This window comes from Muntiacus reevesi, chromosome 11 (assembly GCF_963930625.1).
Source record: "Muntiacus reevesi chromosome 11, mMunRee1.1, whole genome shotgun sequence".
Taxonomy (NCBI): Eukaryota; Metazoa; Chordata; class Mammalia; order Artiodactyla; family Cervidae; genus Muntiacus; species Muntiacus reevesi.
The window spans coordinates 32,294,031-32,308,390 of NC_089259.1; the positions used below are offsets into that span (position 1 = coordinate 32,294,031).

The following is a 14,360-nucleotide window of genomic DNA, read 5'->3' on the forward strand; positions in this document are numbered from 1 at the left end:
TTCACGGTCAATGGACCGAGGTCGGCCGACAGCTCTGGACGCAGGGCTCGCACGTGGAGTGGCAGGGCACCTGCAGCGCTCCTTCCTGGAGCGGAGGCCGACAGGGGGCGACGGGTCTCGGTCCAGTGTGAGGGCCCGCGCCGTGCCCGCCGTGCCCGCGGGTCCCCGGCCGCCGCCCGGCCTCGTGGCGGGGCGGCGCGTCCTGCGGCGCCCACTCCCGGCGCGCGGGGGCGCTCCACGCGGCGGACGTCGGCGGGCGACACTCTGGCCCCGCGGCCCCCGGCCCTCCCGGAAGCGCGAGGTCACGTGGGGCGCGGTCGCTGCCCAGGAGACGCGGCGCGATGCTGTGCGCCCGGAGGCTGGGCGGCCTGCGGGCCGGGCTCCGCGTGCGGCGGGTCAGTACCCGCTGGTCCCCGGTGGGCGCCGCCTTCACCGTGCAGCCCCGGGGCCGCCTCCTGGACCGGTCCGGCGAGCGCGGGGTGAGCGGGGTCTGGGGGCGCGGGCGGCGGGGGTCGCCTGTCTGCGGTGACCTTGGGGTCCCCGCTCTGAGGGTCTGATGCCCGGTGCGGCCCCGCGTGCGGGTCCGGCTCCTGCCAGCGCGGACCCCTGCCCACCCGACCGGCCCGGATGAGGTGGTCCCGCCTGCGGTGTCACTACTCCCGGACGGGCCTCCGTGGTCGGTGTCGCTGGTCTCCCCCTGATGCCCGAGACGCCCTCGTCAGTTCTGTTCAAAGCTCTGGCCTCTTCTTTTCCTGTAAAACGCGGGCTGGCCTCCGAGGCGGCGCTGCCCACCGCCGAGACCCACCCGGCGCTCTGTCCGTCCGCACGCGCGCGAGGTCTGGCGTGCCGCAGGCACTCGTGATTGAGTCCTCCTCTCTCCAAGCTCACTTTGTCGCAGTCTGGTTGACGCACAGTGCGGTGTTAGTCTCCGCTGCACACCACAGTAGCTCAGCTCCTTTTTCACGTTCTCTTCCATTGTGCGTGTCGCAGGGTGTTGAATGTGGCTCCCTGGCTCTGCAGTAGAACTTGCTGTTTGCCCATCACTTCTGTAACAGTCCGCAACCGCTACTGGTCCCAAACAGCCAACCCCCCTCCTCGCCCAACCACTCGCTCCTGACACTCATTATTGAGTTAATAACTGGATTGAGGGGCAGAAGGAAGGGAAGCTTGGAAGGGACTCAACTGTGCCTGGTTTACTTTGCATTTAGGGATTTTGCTCAGCTTACATTGTTACTCTTGTTTTTGTCTTTTTTATTTTTTCATTATTTACTGTTGCCTCTCTTGGAAAGATGAGTCGGAGATGTGGTTACAGGGGCCCTCATGGTTGAGTTTTTCATATTCACCCCCCAGCCCCGACCACTTTTCTTTGTTTTAAAACTATCTTTGAGTGAAATTTGCTGCACAAGCTTCCTTGGGGGTAAATAACGCTGGTATTGACGTATTGGTGTGAGAATCAGCACGACCTGTGGGTACTGAGCAGAAAGGCCTGAAGGGTTATGAAATAGAACTTCATCCACGTGAAGGGTGGATGAAATAGAACTCTTCTTAGCTTTATTCATTTTTCTTTTATACATCGTGATTTTAGGTGCTGATAGCAGATTTTCAAATATGTGAGTTGGCTTTTATTTCAAAAAAGAAACCTTACAGTGTATGTTGGTTTTCAACATGGCTGTAACTGGTAGGCTGAGGTTCAGAATTCCTGAGAGGAGTATGGGGCAGTGTGCTGAGAGGTGACAACAAACAGTCTGTAGTTGAATCAGATTAGATCACTGTCAAGACTAGGGAAGGCTTTGGCCCTGATTCTGCTCTGTCCTTGTCTTTCTTTTCTCCAAGTTAATGTATTTTGAACAGAAATTAATAGCTTCTTGCATCCAGTCCTGCAGAAACTGTTGGCCTGACAGGCCTCAATTTCACCTCTTGGTGTTCCCTGCAGTTGGCAAGCATCTACACAGCTGATCTGCACAGCTAAGCGTTTGGCCTGTTAGTTTGCCTCATTCCTGAGTTCCCGCCTATGTCAGGTCTTGTGTTGGGTTGCTGGTTAAATTGGTGGAAGAGCAGGGTTCCTAGTCGTGGTGCTGGTCTTCTGCAAAGAGACTTTCCAACGCAAGCTGCAGTCCATGCACAAAGAAAGCGTAAGCTTTGGGGTGCTTGGAGCACGTTCAAGTCACATCTCTTGCACTTGTGACCTAGTGACTGCAGACCTATTCAACCTCTGAGAGTGTTTCCTTATCTGTAAAAGGAGGGTGTTATTTTGTGCCCTACGAGAGCCCTTAAAGTCCATGGTGCACATTCGGCACGCACTGCATGTGTAAGAAGTGCTTGTGGGTTCTGAGTGACAGAACACTGCTTTCCCGAGTGTTGCAGCAAGTGTGATTGAACCAGTGCAGGAAGATGGTCCCTCCCATTAGATTAGTGATTTTTTTCTTTGTCAAGGTGTTGGAATGCTTGTGGAAAGTATAGCATTTGCTGCCAGTTTCAGCCTGTGACATGGTTTGACATGGTTATTCTATCTTTTAAAGATATGTGTGTGCTCAATCGTCAACTTGTGGTCCCTGTTGTGTTTGTGGAGTGCTGGGTGCCGTGCCCTGGACCTCACTCAGTGCCCGGCAGGGTCCTGAGAGTGGAGTCCCCTGGCTCCTGGGTCTGAGCATCTGTTAACCCCCTGGGTCCCATGAAGACATTAGGCCAAGGAGGGGTGAGAACTTGACCAGGGTCATACAGCGGATAGTGGTTACAGCTGCCACCTGTTAAATAAATGCTTTCTGCGTGCCAGGCGCTGCTAAAATGTTTTTTAAAAACGTGTGTCATGTAATCTTGGCTGTTCTGTGGTAGTGACAGAGCTGGATTTTGAATGTGTATCATTCTATTTTTGTTTTTTTTTGTAAAATAAAAATTGAAGAAAAATTCCATTCCAGTGTCGTGTGTGTGGAACATCTCGGGGAATGTGAGAAGGATGCCTGTGATGCCAGGTGTCATGATGATAAGAAATAGCAGTGAAAGCTGAGGTTTTCTGTATGAGAAAAGTGTTATGTAATACCCCCAGGTCATGTGCTCTGTTCTCAGTGAGAGCTATCCTTTGGGTTCCAGGGTCTCTTTGGCGTTCCCGAGCTCAGTGCCCCAGAAGGATTCCGTGTGGCCCAGGAGAAGGCCCTGAGGAAGACGGAGCAGCTGGTGAGGTGCGTGTGCGCCACGCCACCCGGGCCACAGACCGTGCTCATCTTCGACGAGCTCTCGGACTCCTTGTGCAGGGTGGCCGACCTGGTGAGTAAGGTGCCGGGCCCGGGCTAAAGACCGCCTCTCTCACTGTTATAGTTTCAGTTCAGGTTATGAGGCTCAGTAGTGGACTGGAAGGCGGAGAATGTCCGAAGGGTTTGAGAGCCGTTGGCCATCGTTTGTTACTGTGAAGTGAGCTATTGAATGGAAAGACTGTACAGGGAAAAGTCACAGTTAGAACTTAAACCTGAGTATGTGTATGTAATCAGACAGCTGTGTAACATGCAATGAGAGAGGGATTACTCACATGGGGAAGAGTCTTCATGTGACAAATGTTCTTCATTTATGAGAGCTTCTACCAAAATTCTAGTAGAATACTTATCTGTGCATTTATAATAAAATTCTTATAAAATAGATTTTATAAACCTTTTCAGGAATATCTTCTACTCCAAAATAAGGTGTTTACATCAAACGATTGTATAAAAGCATCTTTCCCCCACACTTGAAGTTGAGATGGAAGTATGCTCTGGTCTCCGCCAGTTGAGTTGGGAGCAGGACTCCTCTCGGCCAGGGGCCGCGTCTCGAGCGGTCCTGTGGGTGAAGATGTTGTCGGGTACAGGCGCCTGCAGGCCGCAACCCTTCCTGTCTATACAGCTGTTCCTCTATGTTCATTCTCCATGGAGCCCCCAGCCAGAGCCGGACACCAGGAACACAGTCACGTGAGGCGGACACAGACTCCGAGCGTGTGGGGCTTGTGCTCTAGTGTGGACTGCTCGTGGCTGTTACTGACACCCGACCCTGGCGAGGTCAGTACCTGTACCTGGATGGGCTGATTTAACGTCCTTGCACGTCCACCTTCCAACAAGGAAAGAGGCATTCGGAGGATAAGTCCCCCGGCCTGTGAGCCATGGATCTGGGCCTGAGTCCAGACAGTCTGACCACAGAGGCTGCTCTCTCACTGTTCCAGGGGCTGGCTGCCACCTCAGCTGGACAGAACCTTTGCTGGAGTGACAGAAAGGTCATCTGCCCATCTTGTGAGATGTCGTATAGTAAGATCAACTTTTTGCAGGGTCCGGTGCCATTCTGTGTTGACCCTGTGTGCATGCAGCCACCGCTATGATCAGGACGCGTGCCTCTTCCATCACCCCAAAACACTCCCTGAGGGTCACACCCACCTCACCTCTCACCTGGTGACCTCTGACCTGTTCTCCATTCCTATAGTTTGTTGTTTCTAAAGTGTCAGGTAAATGGAATTGTATTTACCTTTTGAGGTTGACTTTTTCCCCAGCATAACATTCCCCATCTCTGCTTTTTCCTTTTCTGGGAAGTTTCCTTCCTCCTGCTCTGGGCGGTCATACTCCTGATTATTGATCACCATACAGTCCCCACTGCAGGCGTCCCACTTGTAAAGAAATGGACAGGATATTCCTCCTGAAGGCTTTTCCTGGGACTCAAGTGAGCTGTGCTTCCGGCTCCTTCAGTTGCTTCCTGGCTGCTCTGGGTTTGGGTTCTGTCCTACCAGGATGCGCTTGTCCCAAGAGAGTGTGACTGATGTGCTGTCAGAACCTCCTCTTCATGATTGTGTTACTGGAACCTGAAAGGTAGATGCTGTCAGCAGGTTTCACTTACCTGAAAGGAAGTGTCAGCTTTGCGCTCAGAAATCCCAGCACTTTCTGTGTTTGTCATCCTGGCTCCACTTTTAATTCCAGTGTTCCATCATTTGTTCCTCATTTTTACTTCTGCTTTTCTCTAGAAGATTTTAGCTTTTCTGCCCTGTAGCTTGTTCTATTTTTGAAATTTTTGTGTTTATGAAGTTTGATGATATTTCATTCAAAAAGGCTAGGATGTGACCTAAACATGTACAGTTCAGTTCAGTTACTCAGTAGTGTCCGACTCTCTGCGAGGGACTGCAGCGTACCAGGCTTCCCTGTCCATCACCAACTCCCGGAGCTTACCCAAACTCATACCATTGAGTCAGTGATGCCATCCAACCATCTCATCCTGTTGTCTTCTTCCCCTCCTGCCTTCAGTCTTTCCCAGCATTTTTTCCAATGAGTCTTTTCCAGTGAGTCTGCTTATCACATCAGGTGGCCAAAGTATTGCAGTTTCAGCTTCAGCACCAGTCCTTCCAGTGAATATTCAGGGCTGATTTCCTTTAGGATTGACTGGTTTGATCTCCTTGCAGTCCAAGGGACTCTCAAGAATCTTCATCTTTGGGTAAAAAAATTCAGAGAACATTATATTTGAATTTTTAAGGTTTTGTCTGCTAGTAAGATCAGTAACATATTGTAAGGCATAGATTTTATAAACTACATTTCCCATCAACTGGTCCTTTGTTTTTCTTAACCCAGTCCCTGTGTAACAGTATTGCTTACCTCATCAATATCAAAAACGAGTTTTAAAATGGTGTTTTGAATGTTAATGTTGTTTGTAAATCCTGCAGCATGTAGACAAGTGATTTATATAACTTGTAAACTTTACACAGCTCACTTCTCAGGTGCCATTCTACTAATACTGTCCTACTATTGCGTCAGATGTTGGCTCAAGCTATGGATTTAAATGTTTCTATGTTGAAAACTATTTGCTAATAAAATCAGGAAATTTTACTTTGTGGTGATTTATTTCCTGTTACGCACATGTTGTTTTCATGAGAATGAAGAATACATGTAGTATTTTGCAGTTTCCCTGCATTTTCCCCTGTAATTAACATGAAGTCTAGAATCTAGTTTTGCACCTTTAAAAAAAAGGATTCTGGCTTAGTTAGATTCTAAAGTCTCAGTAGTGGTCCTAGTTTCGTGCCAGGCCGGCGGCCCCTGTGAATTCATGTTGATTTGAAGGCAGTGCAGAACATAGCTTTCTTTGTCTTCTGCACAAAGGCTAGAATGCAGTTCACTCAACCTGGAAACCGCACCAGGTGTCTGTTCAAACAGGAAGAGGCTCCCACAGATGCTCCCTGGAGCCAGGTCAGTGTCCTTGTGTGAGAACCATGGTGTGAACACTAGAAAGCTCTGGATGATTTGAAACCAGAGTGTGCTTTTTTGAACAATACAATGAGGAAGAATCTACTTCATGTTTATATTTGAATAAGAAAGACTTTTCTAAGAAAAAAAAAAGTTGGTAAAAGTTTTCTTTGGAATGAAACGGACTCAGTTCCTGGGAATAACAGGTTTCATGAATGTGCAGTGAGAAGGAGAATTCCAGGAATGGAAACGCCCAGGTGAAGACAGATGGCACATTTTCATTTTCACCCTCAGACCCTGGGAGCAGGCTTCCCGTAAACATCCTTTTGGTTTTGTGTCTCCTTTAGGCCGATTTTGTGAAGATTGCTCACCCCGAGGTGGCGTTCAGGGAGGCCGCGGAGGAGGCTTGTCGGAGCATCGGCACCATGGTGGAGAAGTGGGTGTGCCCTCCCCGGGGGTGCTGGCCAGGGCAGGGTGGGGAGGGGGTGCCCACCGCAGGACTCTGGGCTGCTTCCCTGCCCGTCCCGTTGCTCGGTCCTCGTCCTGTTGAGGGCTGGCACGGTGATCTGCTCTTGGGGTTGCTGTGAGAAGGGAAGACGGTGACTAAAACGCCTGTGATGGGGGCGGTGGTCGGGCAGCGGATGCCCGGGATCCTCCTCCCCCTGGGTTATGGGCCCTTTAGCATCTCGGGCAGGTGGTGGTTAAAGCGCCGTCACCCCGATGCTGGGGCCGCAGGGCGAGGCCAGAGGGTCACCTCCGTGTGGTGGCCTTGCGGCCCCCGGGGCTGGCCCTGGGGAGACCATAAAAGTGATGTGGGTGCCGCAGCAGGCCGGGCCGGGGTGGAGTCGGTTGTTTTAAAGTGATTCTGAGGTGAACTAAGTGTGCTTGTTACGGTAACAGAGAGGAAGCAGGACGCCCCCCGGGAAGGATGTCAGGTTCCCCAGCTAACATCAGGGCCTGCGTCTGAGACCAGAGGCGGCTGGGAGAGGGGGGCTCCTCTCCCTGGGGGGCTCCTGGCGGGGCGTGGTGGCTGCCGTGCTGTCCCCCACCAGCAGCTCTCGCCCTCTTGGGGACGGTGGCTGTGAAAACTATCTCCTCGATGGGTGAACTGGTCGCTGCAAGCTGGGACCCCGGCGTGGTGACAGGGCGGGAGCAGGGGCTCCCCGGAGATGAGCGGGAGCTCGGACGCCAGCCTGGACTCTTGTCTGCCGGGCTCCGGGCGCTACCTGCACTACGGGCCCTACGCTCCTGGCTCCGGGCCGGACAGCAGGAGCCACGGCCTGTCGAGAGGTGTTGTCGGGGGTGTCGGTCCAGTGTCTTCGCTTGACCCCATGTGGCTGGCTCTCGATGAGGGTGGACTCAGGCCCTATCTGCTCTTCTGGACGCAGCTGTTGCATGTGGCTTTAGGTTTACACTTTTACCTCCTGGGACACGTTGTTCTCGCACGCTGCCTTCCCTGTACTAACAGTGGTTATGCTCTTCCTGATCGGAAGGAAGAAATGAAACAATGGCCCAAGCCTTTGGCCTCTGGCCAGGTGTGCGCTAGAACTTGACACTGTTCTCTTGATGTAAAGCCAAACCAGAGGGTACTAGAAAATCATTTAATATTTTTCATTTGTAATTTTTCTAGGTTGAACACAAATGTGGAATTATATCAAAGTTTGCAGAGGTTACTAGCTGATAAGAAACTTGTGGATTCCCTTGATCCAGAAACCAGGTACTGCTTCCTTTGTGTTCATTGTGTTTGTGACTTTGGACAGGAGCTTGGCAGCCGCCCCAGGGTGTCTCTGCCCTCAGAGCCCATCTGTCCAGGTGGTTTCTCCTGGGTGATGGACATTGCTCAGATGGTGTCCCCCGCTCTGAAAGCTCTGTGCCGCCTCACCCTGTCCTCCTCCTTCTCTTGGTCCTGTCGCTCCATCAGCCTCTCCTCTGCCGGTGGGTCCGCTCAGCATCTCCCACCCTCTGGATGGGAGGCTCCACGAGGGCGGGTCTGGGTCTGACCTGCTCCCTGTGCATCTCAGCATCTCCCCCAACCATGGCCTGGAGGAGGTGCTGCAAGGTTGACAGTTCCATTCAGCTGCGTTCCTAATGTTCCGTCATGGATACAGCAGAAGATACAAGCAAATTGGATTCATTTACTGGTGGATGTCCAGATCCTTGAGGTGGTTGGCTTTGATTCATGCCATTTATTAGTTGAAAAGACCTCTTTTGTAGCTCAGTATACAAATATACCTGATATAGGATTTTGGATATTATGTTTCTTTGCTTAGATATATTATAAATATCATAGTTTGTCATTAACTCATCTGTGTATTATTTGTATCAAGGCACAGAGATTAATTTTTGTTGTGAGCCTATTTGGACTTGTATATTGCTTGTTTATGAGATACTTGCTTGGTTCTTCCTGCTTTCTATTCTCCTGTCTCCACATATGCCTGTGACCCCGAGTGAACCCTGTCCCCTGGGAGCAGATGGTGGTGGCGTCAGTGTTGATCTGGTGTGTGGGTGACATGCTGGCTAAGAGGCAGGGAGGGACTTTTCACCTGTCTGCCTGTGGACAGGTATTTGCAGTCCTGATTCACTTCAGCAATCCTGACGCTCACGGTACATGTACCAGCACAATAACCTGTCTTGATCATGATTTTACTGTTCCTACTTTTGTTAGCGAGGTGATTTGAAGTTGAATGCCTGCTATTTGTGTCGGATTTTACTCAGCTGCTACTGACTTTGTTATAATGATGGGTTATTTGTAATCTGACTTTTACTGAAGGTTTGCTTTCTTGTATTTAATGTATAAAAATGGAAGTGGATTGGCTGACCATTTGAGGTACAGAGGACTTGTGCTAATTGGACATGGACCACATTTCTACTGCATTTCTTTTTTATTTATTTTTGGCTGCCCTTGGTCTACATTACTGCTCATGGGCTTTCTCTAGTTGTGGCAAGCGGGAGCTACTGTCAGGTTGTGTGTGGGCTTCTCATTGCAGTGGCTTCTCTTGTTGTGGAACACAGGTTCTGGGACATGTGGGCTCAGTAGTTGCAGCTCCCGGGCTCTAGAACACAAGCTGAATATTTGTTGTGCCCGCCTTAGTTGCCCCGCGGCACGTGGGATCCTTCCAGATCAGGGATTGAACCCGTGTCTCCTGCCTTCGCAGGCAGATTCTTTACCACTGAGCCACCTGGGAAGCGCACATTTCTCAATGTTACTAAAATGCCAATAGGAGTTTTAAAATAACAGAATGATAAACACATTGAGGAAAATAAGCTGGGTAGATCTGTATTCTAGAAAAGAAGGGTGACTTGTGACTGGGCGGGAACAAGACTTGGAAGTGATGATTACTGAACTGTCATGATGCTCGTCCATCACTGGGCGTGTTGGCCAGCACCCGGGAGGCACCTTGAGAGAGAGAGAGGAGCCTACAGTGGCTGAGATAGAGCATTTGAGATTCAGCATCCATCATGACAAGGTCCTGTGTAGGAGAAATGGTACCATCTTATATTAGGTGCCTTCCTTGAAACACTAGTTCTGTGAGGTATCAGAGTATTGCCAGAAGGGACCCATTGATCGGTAAGTTTGGAAATCACACATATTAATACATTTTCCCCTCTTGGAAACTCTCAATACATCAGAGTCTCAGAGAAGCCTGGCCGTAAAGAAACCTGTTTCGCTTGGGCTTGTCTAGAACCATTAGGAACTTTCTTGTTTGCAGAGAATATAATAAGCACATTCTCCAGAAAACAGAATGGAGGGCAAGTCCTAGAGTCATGAGAGCCACCCAAGCTGTGGGGCAGCATGGAATACACTCTGGAGGGCAGGCTGCAAGCCTGCACGCGCACACGTACCCCTCCATCCCGGGAGGCGTGGAAGATGTTTATATGGAGAAACATGCTGTATTCTTGATATGGAGAAGAAATGTCAGTGTTCTCCTCTGGTCTGTAAGTTTGATACTATCCAATTTACATCTAAAGAAGATTTTTGTTGTTATTTAAAATAATTTTGAAGTCGTAAACAAAAAGTATGCTAGATCAAGCAGGAAAAATCTAGTAGAGAAAAATGCTACAGAGAGGACTTGCACTGGTAATAAGACACATAAAAATACTATAGCATTATACTTACACCTGAAGAGTCCATTAGTTCAGTGACAGAATAGAGAAAAGTCTGACCCAGACACAAATGCACAGGACTGTATTTAATACTTGATAGAATTGTCACTTCATATCTGGAAGGAAAAGCGTGATTTTCAGTAAGTTATGTTAGGCCAGTGGAAAAGTAAATTAAGATTGAAATATTAAAAAAAAGAAATCCTAGAAGTATTGATAACTTGGAATGTGGAAGGTCTTTCTTCACATGATACCAAAACCAGACCACAAAAGGGAAAACTGATTTGATTGTATAAAAATTGCAAACTTTGGTCTAGCAAAGCCCTTACAAATTTAAGAGTCAGGATAAACGATAGGGCAGGTTTTTGTTGTTTAGTCACTCAGTTGTGTCCGACTCTTTGTGACCCCATGGACTGTAGCCCACCAGGCTCCTTTCTGCATGGAATTCTCTAGGCAAGAATATGGAGTGGGTTAGCCATTTCCTTCTCCAGGGGATCATCCCAACCTAGGGATCGAACCCAGGTCTCCTGCACTGGCAGGTGGATTCTTTACCACTGAGCCACCTGGGAAGCTCAGGACAGGTGTTACTTATATGCTGAAGGATTAATATAGTTACTATATTTTGATGCCTTACACATTATCTAATAAGAAAAAAGTGAACTGCCTTACAGAAAAATGGGTATTCTTTTCCTGAAACCCTTATCCATGACATAGGGAATAGCAACAGATGGCTGTTAAACGTGGAGCACTGCAGTCAGCATACACTGGTAATGGTTCTGTTCATTCAGTGTATCGGCATGGTCATCAGCAAGATGAATGTCCCTAATGTGAAAGGTCAAGGAAAGCAGCAGAATAGATCAAATACTTGGATAACTTAATTCCAGAAAAAAGTAGTTTAAAAAAAAATACTACTGACAGAAAGATGTGTTCCAGCTGAGCTTGGCTCTTACCGTGTAGCAGGATTAAGAAGGAAGCAAACCACCCTCCTGAGCCCATGGACTCCGCTTCCACTGCGGCATCAAAGGGTGACACTGAGTAGCTGCCGCTGGCTGGACGAGAAACTGAGACTCTGGAGCAGAAAGCCTTTGAAAAACTGTCCAAGCATAAACCATTTTATCTTTTTAATGATTGGGATTTAGATGGAGTTGAAATAAGTAATTATCACAGTGGTGTTCACAGGTCTGTGCTCTGTGAATAAAGGAGCAAGCTCCTACATGAAAAGCTAATCATAACTGTTTTTCTTGTTCTGCAGTCCATGTGCTGGACTTACTTCAGCGTAGAAGTCTTTGCCCAGGAGCAGCTGGGAGTAGAGTTCTGTTCAGTACACGTGCTGAGTAGGAGATGTGGAATAGGTTCACGTGCACACGTTCATGCCAGCAGGCGCGTGGGAATGCGGTGCACAGTGCTTGTTTGGTGCTCAAGTGTAGTGTGCAACAGATCGTGTAGAGGATAGACAGTTGGAAAGATGTCCGTTTCCTCTAGGGGAAAAAATGCAGAAAATTTGGCGTCCTTGGAGTAACTCATTCATTTCACTCAGTCTGAGGTCTGTACAGTCTGCATCATGTATGTGATACCGTGTCGTCCACAGGGGGGCGTAACCCCCGGCCAGCCAGCTGTTTTTCCTGACTCCTGAGACGTTAAGCTCCTGGTTTCAGAAAAATCGTGTGCATGTGTGTTGAAACTTCTGGCATTTTGGCAGGAAAGTTGAAAAGGACGGATTCATTTTACAAAAAACTGATTTTTGTTTAATTATTATTACTTGTTCTCACCTGACGCTTATTTTATTTATAGGCGAGTGGCCGAACTGTTTATGTTCGATTTTGAAATCAGTGGAATCCATCTAGACCAAGAAAAGGTAACTTCGTGTTTCGGCTCCTGTTATTTTGCTGTTACTTGGTTGGTGTGTTGTCGATCCCATTCCTGAATGTTGAGTGCTCTCTGAAAGTTGGCCTGTCACCCTGATAATTCAGAATTAAGGAATGACTCGAGACAGTGGGGTGTTTCGGGTGTCGTGGAGGTGGGGTGAGATGGGTCATGTCAGGAAGGACTGTGCGTGAGCAGGAAACCTGAAGATGAGTGTCTCCACACGGACGTACAGAACCGTCATTGAGACACAGTGCGGGTGTGTCTTCACGTGATCCCTGCCCTGGACACACATGCGAGATCCTTTCTGGTCACTTCCTTGTCTCTTCTCTGGGGGCTCCACTTGGACAGGGTGCAGGGGGACGTGCACACTTTTTAAGAGAACTCGACATAAAGCTGCCAACATAACCTGTAAGTCATGGAGGCCTATGTTCTTGCTATATGCTTTCCAGGTTATTCCTTACGTGCATTTTAAGGTCTCGTGAATATAATTAAAAAGTTTAAATTAGAGAAAGTGTGTTGTTAAGCAGTCATGTAGTAAATATAACAGTTTCAAAGCATTCCCAGAGCTCCAAGTACTGTGTGTTTGCATGTTTAATTCTCCTCGAAGGATGAGATGACATGCTTAGCAGACTGTTGGCGAAGTCAGGAAACAGTTTTTATTTTTCCAGGGATGTAACAGATGATCACTTCTTTGAAATAACTAATTTTATCACTTTTTTGTTTTAAATAGTAAAAGCTTTGAGGAAAAATTTTGCTACTAGAGTATAATTTCCAGTTATCTTCATTGTCTTGTTTTTCCCCTGGTCACCAGTAGGTGGTGACAGATGGCCATGTCAGAAAGAAAACAGGCAGAGAGTAATCATCTGAAAAGTCATTTTTCCCACGAAATTTGATTTTTCTATACTGAAATTTTTTGTTACTGAGATACAGTTCATTTTTTCCAGTGTCTTATCAAGGGTACACCTGCTCTGTTCATATTTATATTTATCTTTTAAGAAATATGCTTGGTCATCCTTCAGGGTCACAGTACAGTTTAGAATCTGTCCATAGCCGTTGCCCCTTCCCCAGGAAGGCTTGCCTGTGGTGTCACCTGAAGCCCGTTGTGAGTCCAGGGCCTGTCTGGCCGTCCCGTGACAAGTAACTGAAGATTCCTCCTTGTCCCCAGGAGACCTAACCAGTTATGTGGGCGACGGTTTTTAAGCTTGGTCCCAAACATGGGGTGCCCCGGCGACAGCATCCTAGGGGTGACCAAGGAGAAGATCCACCCCACTCTGTCCATCATGACTGGCAGAGACTAGAAACTGCTAGATGCTGGGGACCGTGATCCGCCCCACCCCCCCAAGCGGTTCCAGCCCTTGCCTCTGGGCTGCTGCCCTCCTGTGGCCGCTGCAGCGAGCCTGGCCGAGCTTTGCAGGTGCCCTTCGCCACACTTCACTGAAGAGCTGCGTTCAGTGAACCTTCCTTCCCTTGCCTTTGTATCTCGACTCTTAAGGCTGAGTCTGGTTTCTAATCTATGCCTCAGATACTGTCACAGCAGACAGATTCAACCAGCCCACTGCTCCCTGCCTATCAACTAGGGTGTTTTCGGAGCCAGGGAAGGACTGTACCTCCCATTGTTCGTTTCACAGACATGTTGTATAACCTAGACATAAAATAGAACTCCGGAAGTTATGTACATCTGAAAGTATAGAAGCACTGTGGAACCATTAGGGTAACTTTTTGGTGAGGATACTAAATAACTACCAAAAGTATAGAGTCAGTAGACGATTATTGTGTATTAAACATTTATGATACAGTATTCAGTATTCATTTTATCACTTAATATATTTAATACCTTATTAAATTATAATTCAACTCTATATGTTGACTGGCATCTTTATAGATTACCGATTTGTTGTGAAATATTACTTTAAATAACTTGACTGCCCCCACATACAGCGTAAAAGAGCTGTGGACCTGAACGTTAAAATCTTGGATCTGAGCAGTGCATTTCTCATGGGAACCCACTTCCCCAACACGATTGGGAAGCACCTCCTGCCAGAACGCATCCGACATCACTTTGAGCTGGCCGGGGACCACGTGGTGGTGGACAGTCTGCGTGCAGAAGCGCCCGACGACTTGGTACGTGCGCTCCGTCCTCTGTGTAGTTCTGGCCTCATATAGGGGCCGTGGCTCATGACCCCAAAATTCAGGGATCACATGCTCACACCTTTAAAAATA

The 14,360-nt window shown here is 48.5% G+C and overlaps 1 protein-coding gene across 2 annotated transcripts in view; it reads left to right on the forward strand.

Annotated features, from left to right (window-relative positions):
- The first annotated feature begins 309 nt into the window (after positions 1 to 309).
- MIPEP (mitochondrial intermediate peptidase) overlaps positions 310 to 14,360 on the forward strand; it is an 80,482-nt gene continuing 66,431 nt past the window's right edge. The window contains exons 1-6 of one of the 2 annotated variants that reach the window (XM_065901636.1): positions 310 to 479; positions 3,088 to 3,261; positions 6,521 to 6,609; positions 7,804 to 7,890; positions 12,066 to 12,129; positions 14,079 to 14,261. In XM_065901636.1, the coding sequence (XP_065757708.1) occupies positions 342 to 479; positions 3,088 to 3,261; positions 6,521 to 6,609; positions 7,804 to 7,890; positions 12,066 to 12,129; positions 14,079 to 14,261 (735 nt within the window). In that variant the 5' untranslated portion in view covers positions 310 to 341. Of the gene's footprint in view, positions 480 to 3,087; positions 3,262 to 3,647; positions 4,020 to 6,520; positions 6,610 to 7,803; positions 7,891 to 12,065; positions 12,130 to 14,078; positions 14,262 to 14,360 lie in introns of those variants that run through there. The other variant, XM_065901635.1, reaches the window with a different exon arrangement.